The sequence below is a fragment of the Nylanderia fulva genome, unplaced genomic scaffold (genome assembly GCF_048542155.1).
Source record: "Nylanderia fulva isolate GAGA-0341 unplaced genomic scaffold, ASM4854215v1 Scaffold76, whole genome shotgun sequence".
In the NCBI taxonomy this organism is placed as follows: Eukaryota; Metazoa; Arthropoda; class Insecta; order Hymenoptera; family Formicidae; genus Nylanderia; species Nylanderia fulva.
The window spans coordinates 230,326-253,262 of NW_028190873.1; the positions used below are offsets into that span (position 1 = coordinate 230,326).

Below are 22,937 nucleotides of genomic sequence, written 5' to 3' on the forward strand. Positions count from 1 at the left end.
ATATATAAACGTATATATAATTATAATAATGAAACATAAATATTTTATTATTCTACACAGAAAATTATTAAGATTATCGAAAAATAAGTATATCACAAGATATTTCATATTTGTTGTCAAAATGTGTCAGGATAAAGCTTTTGCAAAACATAATTTCACTTTAAAATTTAAAATGGGACATCCTATATACGATATAACATATCAAGAATTTTCATAGACAAATCAAGGCAGTTGCTAGGAAACTCGTTATTTTGATAAATTGACATAAGGTAATTATGGTGTTACAAAAAATTCTCAGTATCCCTATCTAAAATAATTATTTTTAAATTGATACATAATTGCTAAATTTTAAGTATTTTATATATATACATATTTAACACGAAAAAAATATTAAAAATACAACTAAAAAAGGAAAAACACAAGTTTAATTTTAGAAGAAAATTTTCTAATATTAAGTGTCAATTTAAAAACAAAAATGCCTTGTGATGGAAAAAATCCAAATTGCGACAGAAGACGCAAATTATTAATACAACTGAAATGTTTAATCAGTTCTATGGATAGGAAGTAAAATTTTATTTACCTTGGATTTTGAGTACGTATGGAATGAATATATTTATCAGAATTGTTTATGGATAGGAAACCATGTGAATGGGACGAGCAGCTTTGTCCACCTATGATATATCGCCCTACAAAATTGCCACCTTGCATTCTGCCCTCTTATGTGAGTCTCCAATATTTTTTATCTATTAAAAGATCAGTTTTAATCCTTTAAAGCTTTTTATTATCAACATTAATAATTTAATGAAAATACTTATTTAGTTAGCTCTTTTAATTTTTAAAGCCATAATCTCCACTTGATTCCTCTCGACCAGTAGAGCCAAACGCGATGAACACGAGGAACAGGGGGAATTTTTGAGATCCCAACCACAGGATTCAAATTCCTTTTCAAATGTTCTTTCTTTCATAATTGTCGCAATAACATCGCGTTTGGCTCTACTGGTCGAGAGGAATCAAGTGAAGATTATGGCTTTAATTAATAATTTAAATAATTATTTTAATAAACTTTATATTCTTTGAAAAAAATATTTATATATGTATATATAGAATGTTTTTCTATTTTAATTAATATATATATATACGTATATATATATATATATATATATATATATATATATATATATATCTAATATTTCTAAAAATGTGGATTTAACGAGAAAATATTTTATATAAAACCACAATCTCCACTTGATTCCTCTCGACCAATAGAGCCAAACGCGATGTTATTGCGACAATTATGAAAGAAAGAACATTTGGAAAAAATTTCTTTACAGGGGATGTTAAGAGAAGGAACAAGGGGAATTTTTGAGATCCCAACCATAGGATTCAAATTCCTTATTTTTTCAAATGTTCTTTCTTTCATAATTGTCGCAATAACATCGCGTTTGGCTCTATTGGTCGAGAGGAATCAAGTGGAGATTGTGGTTTTAAAAATTAAAAGAGCTGACTTAATAAGTATTCTCATTATTTTATATAAAAGTTAACAGGTTTTAAGAAAAAAAAATTTTAATTTTAATTTTAAAGTCATTTTTTCAAGCTCATTTGAAGGTTATTAAGAAGTATATATATGTAATTTTCAACAAGTATATACATATTTATTTTAAAGAACTATATGTGTGTGCATTTTCTTTACTTATTTTAATTGATTTCTCATTATTTAATACAAAAATAAGTATTGAGATAAAATCATCGAAAAATAATGATTTTAAATATTTTATAATTTATATAAAATTATGTTAAAGTATAAAATATTTCTATAAACTATTCATTTTGTGGCCATTCTAGCCTTATAACTTTTTATGCCAAATATATTATGAAGAACCGATTATATAAGAAATTAGGGGTACCTTCAAATGATCTTGAAAAATGACCTTTAGTAAAAAATTAAAAATGATCAATTTTTTGCCCTTCGAAATCTATTGATTTTTGTATAAAATATTTTTTTGTTTCAGTAATATTCGTTTACATTAATTAAAATCTGTATAATTTGATTTAGACTTGTGAAATATCTGAGGTAGCAACCGTACGTCATTTTGACGTCGAGTGATGTCATAGATATCGAATGATGTCATTAGACGTCAAATGACATTAGTTTGTTACTTGGGATATTACAAATCAATCGATTAAATATATTACAGGGATGTAGCAAATGTACATCATTTTGACATCGAATGACGTCATTAGACGTCGAATGACGTTAGTTTGCTACTTGGAGTATTACAAATCAACTGATTAAATATATTACAGGGATGTAGCAAGCGTACATCGTTTTGACATCGAATGACGTCATTAGGCGTCGAGTGACATTTGCTACTTAAGGTATTACAAATCAATTAATTGATTCATAAATATATTACAGGAATGTGTCAAACCATGTAAGAGTTTTGATTTTCGCTCAAGCATAATGTACAGATGCGAGTGTATAAAAAGAAATGGTCTGCAAGACAGATGCATGATGTGGGACTGCATGGGTAGACCGGAATGTATGACAAAGCTGTATCCAGTCTGTGAACCAGGTCGCTGCGCTTTATTGAAGCTAACAGATTTGGGTGACGCGGAGGTGGCTCTTCGAAAATTCTATTGCACAGATCAAGCCAGAGAGGCGGCTCTGGCTACTTACTGTAGATTAACTTGCAATAAGGATCGTCAGAAGCGAATTTTGTCGTGCACCAATGTTAAAGTTCCTTCCATACCTTCCATGCTCTGCCCGAGAAGTGATGCATTGAATGAAAATGACAATTTGTGGGGCGAACCCTTTTGCGGTGATACCTCATTGTCACCATATCAAGTATGCATACCACCGGAATGTTCCATGTTAAAATCTTGCGGCGTATGCTGTCCACCCCCTTATAAATTTAAAGACTCTTCTCTTTCGTGTAATCCACCGCTACTAATGTGCTTGCCTTCCTAATTACCAATTTTTCCTAATCATCAACTTTTCCAAGTAGCAAACTAAAGTCATTCGACGTCTATTGACGTCCTTCGATGTCTAATGACGTCATGCAATGTCAACATGATCTACGCTTGCTACATTCCTGTAATATATTTAATCGGTTGATTTGTAATACCCCAAGTAACAAATAACGTCATTCGATATCTATGACATCACTCAACGTCAAATGACGTCACTCGATATCAAAATGACGTCATTCGATGTCAAAATGACGTACGGTTGCTACTTGGAATATTTCACAAGTCTAAATCAAATTATACAGATCCTATTATATAATCTATAAAACAATGACGTCATTTTGATGTCTAATAACGTCAAAATGACGCACGTTTGCTATCTAGGTTTGTTTATCTTGTTGTTTGGCAATTTAATTCATCTTAAGGTTTCTGGCTCTTCACAGATTACGTTGGAATTGTGACGCGAGAGGTGGAAAAATACACTAAAAATTTTTAGATGCTCTTTCAAAATAAATAAAAGATATTTCGATTAAACAGCACTTCAGACGGCTTTAGCCATGATGGAAGAATAAAGGTGACTCAAGTCAGGCGATTAATTTTCGTTCGGTTTGCGCAACTCACCAAATCCGCCATCTTGTTTTACAAACACATACTTGGTCGTATATACGTGTTGTGTACAACTCATTATTCAACCATATTATTTTGAATATCTGCTGGTTTCCCGGCAGTAATCGTTGACCTGGTGGCAGCTTTTTATTGGCCGGTAGGATTGCGCTACGCCTTAACTCACCTTTATTCTTCCACCATATGACTTTAGCACACTCTTAAAATACCTCGAAACCTGTTCTTTTCCCTTTATAATCAATCAACAGCTATAAAATGATTAATATAAGCCCAAGTCATTTAAAAATGGTTTCTAAGAGTTTTCAGCGTGTGCTTTCTCGTCTCTGGCGTCACAATTTTACATGGTCGCGGCGAGGATTCAAGAACCTTAAGTCAACTTAATATTTAATCAATTAATTCAACAAAATACTTAATCAATTAACTTCATATTTTTTAAAAATTGTTATACTTTGAAAATATATTCTTATGCGTGTGTATTGTATATCAATTATATACAGGGTGTTCGGTAATAGTCATGTCAACCGTCGTAGGCAGGTAAAGCACGTTAAACTGAATAGAAAAGTCTTATACCATTTTGCTAAAATTGCAATAATTATTGAATTATTAATTAAAATATCTAAGCGAATGAGTGGGTGAAAAGCGGTAGGCCAAACTCGGTGGGTCAAATGACTATTGTTTAAGTCTTAATAACAAAAGCATTATCTGATCAAGAGGCGGCGTCATGCAGCGAGCGGCGAGCAATGTAGCAGCGCCGAAAAGTAAGATAATACTTTTGATACAAAGCAACAGCCATCCGACATGCCCATCGAGTCTGGCCTATCACTTTCCACCCGCTCATTCGCTTAGATATTTTAATTAATAATTCAATAATTATTGCGATAATTTAGTAAAATGGTATAAGATTTTTTTATTCAGTTTAACGTGCTCTACCTGCACACGACGGTTGACGTGACTATTACCGGACACCCTGTGTACATATATATATATATATATATATATATATATATATATGTATAAATATGTAAAAATGTATATATATATATATATATATATATATATATACATTTTTATATACATTTTGTCATGAAAGAATAACAAAAGTTATAAACAATGTATACTATTAGATAACATACAGTAATAAAAAGTTAAATAAAAGATCGAAATATATTTATAAAAAAATTTTCTTATCTTGTATGTTATTTTCTCTTTTAGCTTTTCTAGAATTTAATTATTCGTTTTTAAATGTAATTAAAATACTAATTATACTAATATATATGTTTTTTTTATCAATTATGAATTATTTATATTTATACCAATTTATTATTTTATCGCAAAGTTATGCAAAATATGATTTCTATTTATTAGGAAGAATCATTTTCAAGATTTCGAAATCATTACTTTTTTATATGAAAGTATAATTTTTTTTACATAAATCGATTCCTCATATTTGGCATAAAAGATTGTTAGAAATTAAATACTCAAAAAAATGAATGGTTTACGAGATATTTTATGCTTTATCTTGATTATTTGACAAAAATATGAAATATCATAAAACGCTCATTTACCTGCTTAATAATTTTTTGTTAGAATAATAAAATAAATCAATTAATGTAAAAAAAAACTTAATTATTTTTTTAAAAAATATGCAATTGCACATTACAAATTGCGAATTTTTTTAAATCACAAAACTTTATTTTTATAAAATATAAAAAAATAGTGATATGACTCCGAAATCTCAAAAATATCTTTACCTGGAATAAAACTATGCTTACAACGAAGCGTCCCCTCGAAATTAATACAACTTTTATATAAAATATTTTTTGATGGAAGCCTTGGTTTTCAACAAATTTTAATTCAAAAGTTAAAATGGAACACTGTATATATATATATATATATATATATATATATATATAATTATTATAAATATTCTATAAATATTTTATAAATATTCTGTGCTGTCTCGGTATTAATGTAATGTAATATGAAATATGGATTAAGTATATTTTATTTGTTCAGTTCATTTAAAATATGAGAGAGAGGGGGGAAAGAGGGGGAGAAAGAAAGGGGGGAGAGAGGAGGGAGAGAGTGAGGGAGGGAGGGAAGGAGAGAGAGGGGGGAGGGGAGAGAGAGAGGGGTGGGGGAGTGAGTTACATAGCAGTTAGGTTGGCAGCTATATAAATAAATGTAATTATATTATAATAAATATATAATTATATTATAAAAGAAATTATATTATAATAAATGTAATTATATATCAATATATACATTAGTATATCAATAATATACACATTAGACCTTTTTCTCTCTTTCTCTCTTTCTCTCTCTCTTTCTCTCTCTCCCTCTCTCTCCCCTCCTTCTATAAAAGTATTTTTTTCTGAATTTATCAGCCAAATTTATTTTTTCTCTTGGTCGTTTAATTACAACTAATATGTAACATGACATTGTAGGGAATTATGTAACCTACATACATGTTACATGTCATCAAATCTGACACACAACCTAACATCATGGATCATGGAGCGACATTAATACAATCTAGCGTTGACGGCTCGAACAGTACATTTTCGCACACATGCGCATTGAGAAGGTCGACGACGAATACCAAAATTTTCAATTTTATTATAAAGTCAAACTTTACTTCGTAATATCTCTGTATATATAATACGTAGAGCAAAAGTAAAGACAGTTTTCTAATACAATTTAAACTCAAGCTATCGATTAAGTCTATCGAGAATACGATCAGTTCAATCCTTCTATGAGATCTGATAATATAAGATGCTGTCAAAAGTCCGACTCGCGTAAAGATACACGGAAGTACCTCGCTTCGATTTTGTGACTTATCGCGAGACACTATCGTGTCTCTTGACATATATATTTATATATTTATATTATATTTTATATATATAGGTCCTTGAATAAGTTCTCGCTGTTTTTTAAAAAATGGCGTAGCGGCACTCTGTGCATGGAATTTCGTACGGAAACGCATCAGCTAAGTAGTACTATATGTAACCTCAAATTCTAGTAGATACAGTTTACCACAGTGTCAACCACGTGTTTAATTACCTATTGCGAAAATGTCTACTTTTGTGCCAAATAAAGTGTTTTTGCGGGGAATTTTATTGCACTGCTTTATTCAAAAGAAATCTGCAGCTGAAGCACACAGAATTCTTGTTGAAACATATGGTGACAATGCTCTGTCGAATACGACATGCAGAGACTGGTATAGGTGCTTTAAAAATAATGACTCTGACCTTGAAGATAAAGAACGATCTGGAGCACCGACTAAGTTTGAAGACGAAGAATTGGAGGCATTGCTGTGTGGTCTCTAATGATGGACAATACTTTGAGTAAAGTTATTGTAAGCCTTATATTTTAAATAAATGTTTTTTTTAACAAAAAAACAGCGAGAACTTATTCAAGGACCTAATATATATATATATATATTTATATATTTTATATATATATATATATTTATATATATAATAAATATATTCTTAAGTTATAATCACAATTGATCTCGACTTTTATTATTCCAAATTATGAGCAATTATCTACTTTGATAAATTTCTTTATAAGTATAGATAAAGTTATATATATTTAATATATATATATATATATATATATATATATACTTATAAAGAAATCTAAATCATAAGGAAGGCGTAAAGAGCCATACGCGGATGTTTTCTACGTACATTTACAACGAAACTAAATGTTTGTTGGAAACAAAGCGTCCGCAAGGCACGTATTATTCTCGGTGTACCAACCAAAACTTTAAAAATTGAAATAATCTCTTACTTAGATTTAATTTCAAAAACCCCTAACCTCTCTGCAGAAATAATTAAATCAATGCAAGAGAAAAATATAGATCCGAAAGTCGCTGAATCGGGAATCGAACCCGAGACCTTTCGCTTGCCAGGCGATTGTTCTTCCATCTGAGCTATTCAGACCCTTCCCCCCATTTATTAATAACATTTATTATAAAAATGATTAAATTTTTGAAGTTTATTTATATCACTAGACAAAACTCATATATGCTTCTTTGGACAAATGTTGGTGCAGGTTTTAAGATAAAATGTACATATGTATGTGAGAATTGTGGCCTGTACACATTTGTGTATTTTTATTTTTATTTTATTATTTCTCACGTACAAATATAACTATAGTTTTGTTTAATTAATGTATTGTGCCAAAGATATTCAAAATTTGAAACAAAGTAATTAAGATGAGATCTACATAGTTGATGACTTTATAACGATTACTTTTCCTAGTGCTTGTAATCAAATGACATGTATCCATTCTTATTTTCGTGATTCACATATTTTATGAGATGTAGTATTGATCAAAGTTATTTTATTTTATGTCATAATTCGAATACTATATACTACAATTCTACTCCATAAATAAAATATTGTATATGTGTAGGAAATACATTATTTCCTTGTGTTCCGTCCAGACTCAATAATTAGGAAGAGTCGAAGAAAGGGCGTAACGATACTTTTCTCGAATAACGTTGACTGGTGCGTTTATTCGAGCCGAGCGAATCTGGAAGGACCGAAATAAGTCAATGAGCAAAAGGGTCACTTTTACTTTATATACAGCCCGTTCACTCAGTGGTCCCTTTTTAGCAAGAGAATTTAATCTCTTTTGCATAGGATGGGACCTTGTGAGATTATTGGGTTGGGAAAAGGAATGAGAGTGGGGGTTTTATTTATTTCAATTTAATTAAATAAGTGCGGATTGATAGAATAAATATTTATTATTATTTTTATTATCAAAACGACAAAATTACGAAAACAAAGATATTTATACATTTAAAATATACTTAAATTCTATTTAAATATACATAATAGTGTGAGTGCATGAGTGTGTGTTTCGCGGGTGATACATTAATACGGAGGTCATCAATCCGAACTGGTGGGGAGAGAGTTACTGTTAAAAGATAGTTAAGGGTTAAAAATATATCAGGGTCCCGATTGGATATTACAATTTGTGTATAGATACATGTTTTACTAAATCATTGCCACTTATTCTTGTCTTAAACGGCGGTTCCGTCGATTTCGCGCGTGGTTAAATAACTCCTGGATTCCCGAAAATATATATATATATATATATATATATATATATATATATTTCTATATGCGCCTAAGAAAGGAAAGAGGAAAAAGAGAAGTTAGAGAAAACCACGAATCTCTCCACTAGTGCGGGAAATCTACTATGATTCCGAGGAAGGAAAAGAACCACGAATCTCTCCGCTAATGCGGGAAATCCATTATGATTTTCAAGGGAGGTAAGAAAAAAGAGACGCTCTTGTTACAAGTTTCAAAAAGGGAATATCTTTGTTTGGAATCCGGAAATTATTTACAAAAGGCGAAGTGATAACAATTGCCCCGGAGTAACTTACTACTTATTGTGAGCGTTGGTTGATGAATTGTAGCTTGATGGAACCTTGGTTGGCTGCAGGTGGTGCGGTGGTTCTCTGGAGACACTTGTCACAAGACCATGAATAAGTCTACACACACCACAACTACTACTTGCAATACGAATGATTTTGATTGAAATAGAAAACAAAGAATCTCTGTGTCTCGCATGGTGTAACGCGTATATATATATATATATATATATATATATATATATATATATATATTTCCTTGTGCCTCTTTCTCCATTGGTTTGTTAGTATTTCCCAGCGAATAGAGACATTTTTAATGACGCCCTTTAGGTCTGGATGCGTCTCTTTGACTTTGGAAATTAATACGATTGGTTAGGACTTTTATTTAGAGCCTTAGGTTTCGACCAATGAAGAATTTATTCTTATCAAGGGAGGTTGATATGTTTATTACTTTTTCGAGTTGTGACTTAAACAGATATCGCTCTGTCAGGCGAAGATTGTTTAGAGTTACCTTTTGAAAAATTTATTGGTTCTCAAGTGGTTCATTGAAAAGAACAGTGGGTTATAGTTTTATATTTTTAAAAAATACAAAAGTACAAAATTAAAGAATGGATAATTTTGCATAAAAAATGTTATCTATAAGTCTTTCATTCAAGTAATATTTTTTATGTAAATAATTTTGCAAGATGTACGCTGCGCGGTAAATTCACGGAGCGTGCTGACAGACGTTATGTGGATTGAAGCGTTACACGCTTAATTTTTCTAAAAATTTTAAGACTATTTGTTGCTAATTTAATGAGAGAAGGCAAAAATTATGTGTGACATTTTGTTTAAACTATTGTATGTAGGACATTTGTTATTTAGACTTCGCAACACACACTTGAAATTTCGAGAAGAAGAACTTGTTAAAACGATAATCATGATTAAATGTCGCAAAACTTGGAATCTCAGACCAATCGTCTTACTCATCCATTGTTCATCAGCGAAAAATCGTTAACTTTGTATTTTAATATTTAAGTTTTATGTATTGAAAAAGACTGTAGTGCAGTCGAAACGTTTACGTTGTATATTGTTTCTCTAATGGAATGAGAATTTAATTATTAATAAATCTTTAGATCTTATGTAATTTTGCTCGTTTAGTTGGCCTACAATATTTATTTCTTTTAATTTCGTTAATTTATACGAGTCTTTCATTAATTAATTTTTATAAATTATATTTTATTTTTACTAATAATACTAGAAAAAATAAAAATATTAACAGCAAAAAGTAGTGAAATCAAAAAGTTGCGTTAAATAATTATATTAATAATACGAGAAAAAAACTTAAAATATTAGCATTAAAAAGTAATGAAATCAAAAAGTTGCACCAAGTAAATGACAACATAATATATAATATTTAGCATGGTATAAATATAAGGGTATGTTCATTTCGTGTTTACCCACTGCGCAGTCAAAGTGTGACGTCCACTCGGGTAGACCTGATTGGACTACAATAAAACATGGCGACCCCCCTGCTGTTTATATTTAGAAAATAGTGAAAGATTGTAAACTACGACAAGATATTTATTAATTCATAAACTATTTCTTTATAATAAATTTTTCCCTGCAAATTTGAAATCAAAATAATATATTTGACGAGAATGCTGCTAACATAAGCTATTTAGAAACAGCAGTTTTAAATTTACCGCTTATTTGTGACGTCACACTTTGATAATTCTGATTGGTAGCGTGCGCATGAGCATACCCTTATATTTATATCATGATATTTAGAATTTTGTATAATGATACAAATATATATAATTATTGCTTTATTTTAAAATGTTTATAATATATATATAATAACAAAATAAATTCACCAAAATATATATATTTATTTATTTCTCTTTAAATTTAAATAACATGAATAATTATAGAAATTTAAACAAAGAGTTGGAAGAGTAGTCGCCCGGCAAGCGAAAGGTCTCGGGTTCGATTCCCGATTCAGCGACTTTCGGATCTATACTTTTCTCTCGCATTTATTTCCTTAGGGGGAAAGAAGGGATGTATGGAATTAAATCTCTTGTAGAGATTATTCCAATTTTAAATCTTGGCCGTGACCAAGTAAAATTTAGTGCCTTGTGCATAGGTATTTAATTCTAACAAAAAAATTTTAGTTTTGTTGGGATAACGCACTATCATCCGCGATTTGGCTCTTATTGCCTGTCTTACACTTTAAATTTATATTTATATTACAGAGCCTTGTTAAACTCTTAATGAATAATTATGTAATTAACTTAAACTTGAATGTATATACATTGTAAAATTATATATTTAGATTTTATAAAATATTTAGATAAATACATATATACTATATATGTGTTCAAGATAACTTTAATTTTCGATATAATCGCAGATCTATTCAGGTTAATCAAGCGAGACTAATTATCACAAGCGCCGGCGGTAAATGAACCGCAGCTGCCATCTATTACATATTTTATAAACAAATATCAATTCAATTGTCCTTCTGGTTAGAAATATGTAATTGATTATCCTAGCAACGTTCTGAAAAAAAAATTGTTGTTGATTTCCGGTTGCGCGAATTCTCGGACGTGTTTCTTTCCGCGGTAGATTTCTTTTTCAAAGATTTTTATAGTTTTTGTGTATCACGCCGTATCCGAATGTGCATAAAAGTAAATTTAAATTGTGAAAGATTTGGTGTAATAAACATTAAAGCAGTTATATCTTATCGATTTATTATCGAAGAGTTGCCGTCTCTGTTCGTTGCGATCGGCATCCGCGTATCAATATTTATTCGTAACATTTTTTGGTCCTTCGAGCCGGATTACGCTATCCAATTTCCGTGGGTGTCGTTTATTGGTGAGATCTTCGGTAGTGCATTCCTCCGAGTTTATCTATAATAGAATTTTACAATGAGTAGAGACGGAGAAGGAATCATACGTTCCCAGTACGAGTTGTACGGAAAAATTACACGCGTTTTTGATAATTCAAAGAAAGCAGGCTTTGCCAACGTTATCATTGGCCTCGTTGAGGCACGCATGCAAGCTCTCCAATCAAACTGGAGCAAGTTCCAGACTCAGCATGACAAGTTGATCACATATTTCTGGGAGATGGTGTCAATACATGAATACACAACTGGAAATCTATCATCCATAGCAGAGGAGATATATCTTGATCAAAAAGCCTTATTCCTGGATGCTCTTCAAACGCTTAATAGTCGAGAAAGTGTTGCAACAGCCGTGTCGTCCTCTCCTCCTACGTCCCTTCCTCCTTGTTCGACGTTGTCGCGGATTCAGCTGCCGCATTTCACTGGTCAATATGAAGATTGGCCTTCTTTCCGTGACCTCTTCAGCTCCATAATCAGCAAGAATACTTCCGCAACCAAGGTCGAGAAACTTTATTATCTCAAGTCTTGTTTGAAGGGAGAAGCGGAGTTATTAGTGCGTAATCTTCCGACGACAGATGAGAACTTTGATCGAGCATGGAAAATATTAACGGATTACTATGCGAACAAAAGGTTGCTGACTTGTTCTTACCTCTCTCAATTTACGTTACTTCAAACGATAAAAGGTGAATCAGCCAATGATCTGCGTAAACTGTACCACAGCGTGAGGAGCATCGTCGGCTCTCTTGCTAGCATTGATCGACCAATTACGCGTGGTGAAGATTTTTTTGTCTATCTCGTTGTGGAATTACTCGATTTACGTTTGCATCGCGAATGGGAGACTGATCTAGGTAAAGAGACGGATCCGCCAACGTACAATCAGGTAGAGCAATTCCTGGACCGACGGCTGCATACACCTGAGTCGCTGCAACCTGCGAAACCGGAAGCTGGCTTCAAAGCGAGAACTGACTCTTCTCGTTAAACGCGTGCACGCAAGCAGGATAACAAGCGCAGTCGTTATTCACTGTATCACAAGGAACATTACATTATGTTCTGTGATGCCTACTAGCAGAAGACCGCCGAGGAGAAAAGCAGCTTGTCAAGGACAACGACTTGTGCTTTCATTGTTTCGGTAAACACAAGGTTAGTGAGTGCGCTTCCAAGACATGTACGACATGTCAAACGCGTCATCACACGTCTACACGACGTCTGTCAATCTAGCGAGGTCTCTAAAACTTCTCACATTGCGCAGCAGTTATTTTGTCCTCCGGTAGTTGTGCTTCTCGCTACCGCACAAGTTCGCATAACAGATCACTTCGGAGTTGTTCACACCGCGCGCGCACTAATAGATTAAAGATCCGAATCTTCTTTTATCTCAGAATCCTTAGCACAGAGGCTGCGGACATATCCGGACTTCTACTTCAATTGCTGTATTCGGAGTTGGCGGTAAGAAGACAAGAAGTGCTCGTGGTTTAGTTTCGTTCCGCATCTTAGCCTTGGGAGAAGGACCTCCAATAACAGTAACAGCATTGGTTCTTTTTCGACTCACTCTTTATGATGGCGGTATTCGAACGAATAGAGTAACATGGGCGCACATAGATGGTCTTGAATTAGCCGATCCAGATTTCAAGACCACTGATCCAGTGGAAATCCTCTTTGGTGCTGACGTACATGCTTCAATTTTTCAGCCAGGTCTAAGAAAGGGTTTGCCTCAAAAACCTGTAGCACAAAAAACCACTTTAGGTTGGATATATCAGGAGCGATCGGGTCTTCAGATAAGCAATTTCGTGCAACTATTCAGTGTCGGATTGAGGAAGACTTGACAGATCTCGTACGTCGATTTTTGTCACAAGAAGAGCTGCCTGAAGCAAACTCATCACTTTCCCCTCGGAAGATCAAGCTTACGAGGATTTTTTTCTTCAAACTCATACTCGAACAAGCAAAGACCGATATGTAGTTAGACTCTTGCTTATCACTCCGTTGCCAGATCTCTATGCCACGCGTCACTCTGCTCAACGTGCACTCTCCGAGATGGAGAGAAGATTTCTGATTTTGTGAACCCTATCTTCAGCAGCTCTACGTAGATTTCTTGAAGTTATACGAAGATCTAGGCCACATGAGCTTAGTTAGTCAAACAGACTTTACCAAGGAATGAATAAGCTATCTTCATCATGGTGTTATGCGAAAAGTAAGCTTAACAACTAAGCTTCGCGTGGTCTTTAACGGCTCAACGACGATACCCATTGGCCAATCTCTTAATAATCACCTTATGGTCGATCAAAATCTACTGCCTTCTCTCGCCGATGTTCTCCTACAATGGCATCGGCATCGATTCGTCCTAGCTACGGACGTGGAAAAGATGTTTGCCAAATTTTGATTCATCCAGACGATCGTGATTTACAACAAATTATCTGGCGTTTATCCCAAGCAAGATCGAATCAACGAATATCAATTAAACACTGTTACATAAGTGGACTCACGTGCGCTTCTTTTCTAGCTATACGCTCTCTCCGCTAGCTCGCTAACGATGAGGAAGAGCGGTATTCTTGTGCAACAGCAGTTCTACGCCAAGATGTCTATATGGACGACTTTTTCACCGGTGCTGATTTACTGGAAGAAGCTCAAGATCTTCAACGTCAGCTGATTGGGATGTGCATGGCGGGCGGCTTCCCGTTACGGAAGTGGTCAGTGAATAATCCAGTTCTTCTAGCTGACCTCCCAGCAGAACATCGATTGCAACGCAAACTACGTGCGACCACACGAAGCGCATACAACTTTAGGTCTGCAGTGGTATCCAAGTGATGATAGCTTTTCCTTCGCCACGAGCTCCATGACGCTAGAGACAATTACTAAACAATTGGTACTATCTCTCACTGCACGATTATTCGATCCTCTTGATTTGACTTGCACCAGCTGTTGTAAGTGCCAAGATCGCCTTCCAGTCAACCTGGTTACAGAGTCTGGATTGGGATTCTCCTCTTGATGAGGCATTCAGTCGTCACTGGCGTGACTTCCAAACCGAGCTTCATCATCTTGAAGAGATTCGAGTTCCTCGGTGGATCGGATTGTTTAAACAAGACGCTGACATTTAGATCCACGGATTCACTGATGCATCTAAGAGAGCTTATGCTGCCGTAATCTACTTGCGAACAATGCGAAATGGAGACTGTACAACTTGTCTAGTTACATCTAAGACCAAGATCGCTTCTATAAAACAGATAACGATACCTCGTTTAGAACTATGTGCAGCATCACTTCTTGCAAGACTTGCTTCTCACATTTGATCAATGCTCAAGCTCACGCTGCATTTATGGTCGGATTCGTCTGTTACCCTTGGATTCAAGGTTATCCATGGCAAATGTATGTCGCCAATCGTGTAGCGGACATCCAAAACAAAGTCCCAGATGCATTATGGCACCACATCCCAGGTCGTGACAATCCAGCAGATTGTGCCTCACGAGGATTGACTCTCAGAGATCTTGTAACTCATCATCTGTGGTAGAAAGGTCTTTCTTGGTTACGTGACGCCCCATCTACTTAGCTTTCTAAATCAAAGCAGATGTAAACAAAGATCTTTCGGAAGCTAGGACTAGAGTTCACGTTGTTGTAGCCAGATTTCAGCCCACAGAGGAATTCGAAGTATTGCAGCGTTTTTCCTCTCTCACCGATTGCTGCGTATCACTGCGTGGTGTAGACGATGGCTACGTCTACGCAAAAGCCAAGACAAAATTGATTCAGATTCATCCTCTATCCTATCGACGACCAAATTGGAGGAAGCTCGCTTTCTGTGGATCTGAAGAGTCAAAGCTGAAAATTTCAAAGACGAAATAAAAGCAATTCAACAGGGTCCCACCTTAGCAAAGGCTAACTCACTTATTCGTTTAAATCTTTTTACAGATAACCAAGGCCTCCTGTGAGTTGATGGTTGTCTGAAGCATGCAATCCTTTTTTTTTTTTTTTGACGCTGGGGAAACCATCATGGTACCACGCACCTCCGGGTAGAGATGCGGGTTATGTGGGACTTCTTGTTTCCCTTGATCGAGCCACTCATGGCTCGACCAGGGGGCCCAAGACCTACCGCACTAAAACCCCAGCGAGTGTCCTTCCCGGGCGTTGGATGGGGGGTGCCGAGGATGCTGGTTACCCATGCCGTCTCGGAAACCACCCCCCCGCCAATTAATCTCCGGGGAGCTGCTTCGACCTTGCGGCCGAGACCCCTCCCCGACCGCGCAGTCAATGACTGCGCGGTTCCCTCGCGGTTGCGGCACAGGGCGACACCGACCCCATGCCGCGCCCTCCCAAAGAGTTTGGGGGGGGGGCGGGGCCATGGCTCGAGAGCTTCCGCTCGAGCCATCGTCCCCTGCTACCCCGGTGGGCGCATCCCCCGGATCCCCGAGAGGGTGATCCTGTTCGGCGTTCCACCAGGGAAGCCCTCACCGGGGAGTTTCTCTCTGAGGGAGAGAAACCCCCCTCCGTGGACGACGTTGCCCTTCCACCGGTGCCGTTTGGCTCCCGGTGAGAGGGCCCCGTGCGTCACGTCTACGTCCTTGAGAGGGACCCAGGCGCCCCAAGCGGGAGGGCAATGCCCGCCCGCCAGGGACGCGTGGCTCCCCCTCGCCCCCCCCGGCTGCGGCTTCATCCGCTCTCATGAGAGTTAGGATTCGGCCGCAACCAGGGAGGGTTTCCCTTTGGCGGGAGAAGCCGGCCGACCAGAGTCGCCCGGCTCCGCCGCAAATTCTCTTGAGGTCTTCCGGGAGGGGGGGGGGAACCATAGGACTTATGTGTCCCCGGCACCCCCTTCCCCCCGGAGATCTCATCCTGCATCTATGTCAGATGCAGGTATAATGGGCGCATGCTCCCCCCCCCAGCCCCCGACGCCTCCGCCGGACAAATGATTGTCCGCGGCGGGCGCCGAGGAAAGAGGGGGCACACCCCCATCTGTGTTGGTTGCTCTCCTCCTCCTCATCGTTGCTGTCGTCTACAACTTCTCCCTCCTCCCACTCTTTTCTTTTCTCTCCCTTCCTCTCTCTGTCTCTCTTCTTCTCCTCCTTTTGCTGCATTACTCTTTCACAGTAGGAGGAGAAAGATTTCCACGCCTCTTTACTCCCAGCAATCTTTTGCACTATTGCTGGGAGTGACAAGTCCCTCCCGATTGAAGCATGCAATCCTGGCTTTTGACGAGCGTCATCCTTTAATTCTGCCGAGCGACTCATCTTTTACCCGACTAGTTGTCGATGCATGTTACCGGCGTTCACTTCACGGCGAAGCTCAGCTGACTCTTCTAATGATCCGTCAGCGCTACTGGATTTCTCGAGGTAGAGTCATTGTCAAATAGCGTATTCTCCGATGCGTGACTTGTGTGAGATGGCGGGCGACAACTCCACAGCAGTTAATGGGCAACCTGCCACGTGAACGAGTGACAACGGCGAGACCCTTCATTCACACAAGAGTGGATTACCAACCTAGCTACGAACGGCGGAGGGTCGAGGACATCGTGCGTATAAGGCCTTCGTCGCAGTCTTCGTTTGTCTATCAACAAGAGCTGTGCACTTGGAAGTAGTATCAGATTACACTTCCGAAGCTTTTTTTGCTGCATTGCGGCGATTTACGGCACGACAAGGGATTTGCAGCATTCTCTAGAGTGACTGCGGTACCAATTTTGTGGGAGCAGACACACGGTTACAAGCCCTCTTAGCATACAGCAGTTCGGAATTCAAAGCAATTGCTAATCAATTGGCTTTTGATCAGATCCAATGACGTTTCAATCTCCCGTCGGCACCTTACTTCGGAGGTATCTGGGAAGCGGCTGTAAAATTCCTCAAACACCATCTGCGACGGGTAATAGGCAAGGCAACACTGACATTCGAGGAGATGAGCACGTTTCTTGCTCAGGTCGAAGCCTGCCTTAATTCTCGATCTCTTCAAGCCCTCTCAGATGATCCAGAGGATTTAACCGTTCTCACACCGGGACATTTTTTGGTGGGATCTGCTCTGACTGCTATACTTAAGCCTTCATTGATAAGCCAGTTATCGAATCGTCTATCACGATGACAACTTCTCCAGAAAATGTGAAGTCACTTCTGGGATCGCTGATTACGCGAGTATCTGCACACACTCGTTCATTGCCCGAAGTGGTGGATCAAGGAGTCAAACTTTGAAGTTGGTCGTCTATGCTTCATCCGCAACGAGACATCACCGCCGACAAAATGGCCTTTGGCACGTATCATCCGGACACATCCTGGAGAAGACGGACAAGTACGCGTTGTCACCGTTCGCACTGCAACTACAGAGTTTACACGACCGATCACGAAGCTCATCCTTCTCCCAGCCGCTGATGAAGAAGAGAACATATCACCTAGATCGTAGTCGACAAACTGCCGATTTAGTGATTATTTGTAGAACTCTATAAAAATATTGTATTTTTTTTTATTTTTTGTGCACAAGTTTCTTTTTTCAATTTTTTAATATGTTCAAAATATTTCTTCGTTACATTAACACTTAATCATATTTTACATTCATTAATACCGTACCTTGCTGTAAGAAGAATATCTGCTATTGAAATAGGTCAAGGCGGGTGATCCAGTATTTTTTGCCGGTTATATATATATATATATATATATATATATAAATATTGAAAGCTAACTGATTTTAATAAGATGACCGTTAATTTAAAATTAGATTTTACCGAATGCGCGGATGTACGGAGGATCGGAAGGATAAATTTCTCGAGAGATCTCTAAGCAAATCGGAGCACTGAAATAACTCAGGATAACGTATTAGCTACACAAGACTAGTTCATTCAAAATAACTCCTGTGTACAAAATTCGACTGCTCTAATACACGTCTCGAAGGAGAGTGCCGGTTTTTCGGCTCGCGTGCCGGAGTACCTGCATGCACTTTCTTTCCCGTGCGCGCGCATGTCCGGTTTCGGACCGCTCACCCGATGGCAGCAGCGAACGGGGACAATCTGGATGGCGTCGCTCGCGCTTGCGCTGTTCGTACATTTTTTACAGCTCGGCTATCCTGCTTTGAATTTTGCCGTAAAATTATAATTTTATTGTATAACAATAGTGCAACGCATATCACAAGTTGTCAGTTCGACGCAGGTACGTATTACAGTCATTTTTTTAACAATATAACTTTTATAAATTTAAAGTGTAAGACAGGCAATAAGAGCCAAATCGCGGATGACAGTGCGTTATCCCAACGAAACTAAAATTTTTTCGTTAGAATTAAATACCTGTGCACATGTTGACTTTTATTGCCTGTCTTACACTTTAAAATTATATTTATATTACAGAGCCTTGTTAAAACTCTTAATTTATACACGCTGACTTAAAGGCGTTTGTTTACCTGTGCACATGTTGGCTCTTATTGCCTGTTTTACACTTTAAATTTATATTTAATTACAGAGCCTTGTTAAAACTCTTCATTTATACACGCTGGCTTAAAGGCGTTTGTTTACCAACATTAATATATATATATAGCAGAGAAAAATATAGAATCGAAAGGATCTGAATAGCTCAGTTGGAAGAGCAGTCGCCCGGCAAGCAAAAGGTCTCGGATTCGATTCCCGATTCAGCAACTTTCGGATCTATATTTTTCTCTCGCATTTATTTCTTTAGGGGGAAAGAGGGGATGTATGGAATTAAATCTCTTGTAGAGATTATTCCAATTTTAAATCTTGGCCGTGACCAAGTAAAATTTGGTGCCTTGTGCACAGGTATTTAATTCTAACGAAAAAATTTTAGTTTCGTTGGGATAACGCACTGTCATCCGCAATTTGGCTCTTTTTGCCTGTCTTACACTTTAAATTTATATTTATATTACAGAGCCTTGTTAAAACTCTTAATATAACTTTTCTTTGTTGCTACAATGTAATATACGAGTGAGCTCGCACTTCTTTAGTTTATTAATATTTTACACGAGATTATATATTCTTTAACTAATCTGAGTTTTTTTCGGCCTTATTTTAATCCAGAGTTTGATTCTATCGGAGGAAAGGATTGTGTTAAGAGGTTTCTGTTTAATGTTGAAGTCTGGGATATTCTTGACGACATATCTATTGCTGCCCAGACTCTTTGCAATCAGGTAAGGCCCTTTATAATTCGGTTTGAGCTTCGAGCTTGTGCCTATTCTGCGACTTGTATCTCTAATCAAGACATAATCACCTTATTTGTACAGAGTTGGTTTGATGCTGTGTACATCTTTGTATTCTTTGTTGTATGCACGTACCAGGTCTGTTGCTCGCAACGCATTGTTTCTATTTAAATCTCTTTCTTTTTCTAGGTCCTCTACGGTGACAAGAGCCTTTGTAAAACTAGCAAGTGAATGATCTGAGTGACTGCGCTGCTCGAAGCCTAACAGTAATTTTGCCGGACTAGATTTAATTACAGAATGGTAAGTATTATTTATAACATACTGCATTTTTTCCTAAGTAGTTTTTCCACTCATTCGGTGAGTCTATAAGTTTAGTCAGTGATGACTTTAAAAATCTATTCACTCTCTCCACCGTTCCATTAGCCCATGGTATTGCGACTGCCACCTTGCGATGCTTAATACTTTTGAGCGAGATTAAATCCACAAATTCTTTTGATGTAAAAGTTGTCCCCCGGTCTGATATTAATTCCGAAGGATTTTTAAATATTGAAAAGATATTTTCTAAACAATCAATGAATTTTTTACTACTTGTAGATTTAGTAGGAAACAATCATGTGAATCTTGTAAATGTATCTATCGCAACTAATATGTTTGAAATTTTCAGGTGTCTCTTGCAATGGACCGAAGTGATCTACATAAAGTGCATCTAAGGGTACCTTGGGTAATGGAAATAGCTGAGATTTCCTCTCAAATCGATTCAACGAATTATTTGCAGTAAGACAGGTAAGACAATTTTCAATATAATCACGCACGCGCTTTCTCATTGTAAGAAACCAATAATTTTGTTTGATTCCCATCACAGTTTTTTCTGTTTTGCAGTGAGCCATCTCATGATATATTCTTATAATATTAGATATCATTGATTCTGGAATCACAAATTTGAGCTCATTTTCTATTTTTCGATATACTAGACCGTCTATCAACGTGAAATTATCACTGTCTTCTAATTATAACAATTTGCTTATCTCTAGAATTTTGGAGTCTGAGTTGGAGGATCTCAAGCTGTCGCTCCAACAGAAGCTCGTCTACGTGCGCTACGCTCCGGCTAAGGGCGTCTACGTGCGCCATACGGCTACCAGGACGGTGTACAATATCAAAGGTATAATTTTGTAACGCTAGAGTCTATCTCGCGATTTTAGGATTTAAATTCGCCTTATTTACCGCATATACAACCGCGTTACAGTCTGTACGGAAGTTGAATCGTCGGGCGTGTGCTCGTCGTATGTTGTCGTGGAATGAGTGCTTCACGAATATACGATCGAGAATGTTTCTCTCTTGTTTGCTTGTATTTATTGAAACTCAGAAGGTAGTGACCGCACTTGTGTGATACAAGGTATAATGCTCAACGGAATTACAGCGTATAATGATATACAATAACCGGCTATGGCGGCCGCCGTGTGTCTCTCGTTGTCTCTGAGACGATTATGGCTCGTACCAGCGGGAACCGCGCACGATGAGTCGCGATCGGCAACGGAACCCCCCGAAGGCGACGGCGAAGGACCCGACATATATATATGCGGGTACACGAATTCGAGCGGGTAAATTGACCGGGCGATACGCGTAACTAATTTATGGAATACCAAACACAGTCTGTTACAATAGTAAACCGCGTACTATACAGATATAAATGGAAACTGTGATTCGGATTTTCGATTACGGATTTTGAAAATTACTAGCCACTTTCCTGTACCACCGTCTTTGAGTAGTTTATTAGTTATATCCCCGATACAGCACAGAAGCGTTCAACAGCTTTAATGATCGCTAACATTTCTAGCTCGTAGCTGTGATACTTCGCCTCGGCGGCGTTCGTGCCTTGGCTGAAGTACGCTACCGGTCCCCAGGAATTATCTCGACGCTGGAGAAGAATCGCACCGAATTCTGAACTACATGCGTCGCTGTGCAGTTGTGTCTCAGCTGACGGGTCATTCAACCGCAACAATGTGGAGGAGGTCAGCTCCTTTTTTAACAAGTCAAACGCTTGAGCGCATCACTCGTCGAAATTGTACGCAACGTCTTTCTTTAACAAATTCTGAAGCGGTTTGGCTTTTATTGCAAAGTTTTTTACAAATTTTCGAAAATAACTCGCGAGACCTAGGAAACGCTGTAATTTTAATCTCCGACGGCTGTTTGTAATTAGTGATTGCGTCAACGTGTCGTGGACTTAGCATGATACCGTCCGCATTTATTATATAACCCAAGAAGTCTATTTCTCTTTTTAAAAATTTACATTTCTTATATATATAATTTAACTCGAAACCGTGTTTTTTTAATATAATTAGAACCGTATCCAATATATCTAAATTTTGTGCGACTGTTTCGGACTGTGTTAACACGTCGTCTATATAGACAATTACTTTATTTTGTCTAATTAGCGGATTGAGTATTTGTACGAGTCTTTTTTGAAACTCGGCCGGTGCCTCACAATAACCGAAAGGTAATCGTGTGAACTTAAATTGACAATCCAGGGTCGCGAACAAAAAATACTTGGTTGAGTCTTCGTACACCTTGATCTGGTGGAAGCTATCCTTCAAATTTAGCAATGTAAAAACACGACTGCCACTCAACCGTGACAGGCATTCCTCGATTACCGGGAACGGATATTTTTGTTTTATTACTCGACTATTTAATGATCTCAAGTCGACACATAATCGCATTTGATCGTTTTTTTCTTTACAGGCACGACTCGTGCACAATATAACGAGACGCTGGTTTTTATAATTCCACGTGCAAGAAGGTCGTTCGTTATCTGACGCATCTGCATCCGCTCGACATTTGCAAAGCGCCTAGGAGCAAATGCGTAAATCGACGGATCTCTTAATTAAACGCGTACCGCAAAATCGTCGCTAACCAATAAGGTTTCCTGATATTGAGCTTTCAAAATAAGTTTTTCTAATCGTACTTTACTTTTGTTAT

General features: G+C 37.1%; 2 protein-coding genes across 2 annotated transcripts; both read left to right on the forward strand.

The window, feature by feature from the left end:
- Nucleotides 1–473: 473 nt before the first annotated feature.
- On the forward strand, nucleotides 474–4,144 carry LOC114934786 (uncharacterized). Its single transcript, XM_029307503.2, has 3 exons — nucleotides 474–564; nucleotides 637–721; nucleotides 2,417–4,144. The coding sequence occupies exons 1-3, from the start codon at nucleotides 476–478 to the stop codon at nucleotides 2,966–2,968; spliced, it is 726 nt and encodes a 241-aa protein (XP_029163336.1). The 5' UTR covers nucleotides 474–475; the 3' UTR covers nucleotides 2,969–4,144.
- A 7,748-nt stretch (nucleotides 4,145–11,892) lies between these two features.
- Nucleotides 11,893–18,230, forward strand: LOC146720159 (uncharacterized). The gene is made up of 3 exons (XM_085488999.1): nucleotides 11,893–12,637; nucleotides 13,359–13,396; nucleotides 18,054–18,230. The coding sequence occupies exons 1-3, from the start codon at nucleotides 11,893–11,895 to the stop codon at nucleotides 18,228–18,230; spliced, it is 960 nt and encodes a 319-aa protein (XP_085345125.1).
- The last annotated feature ends 4,707 nt before the right edge of the window (nucleotides 18,231–22,937 follow it).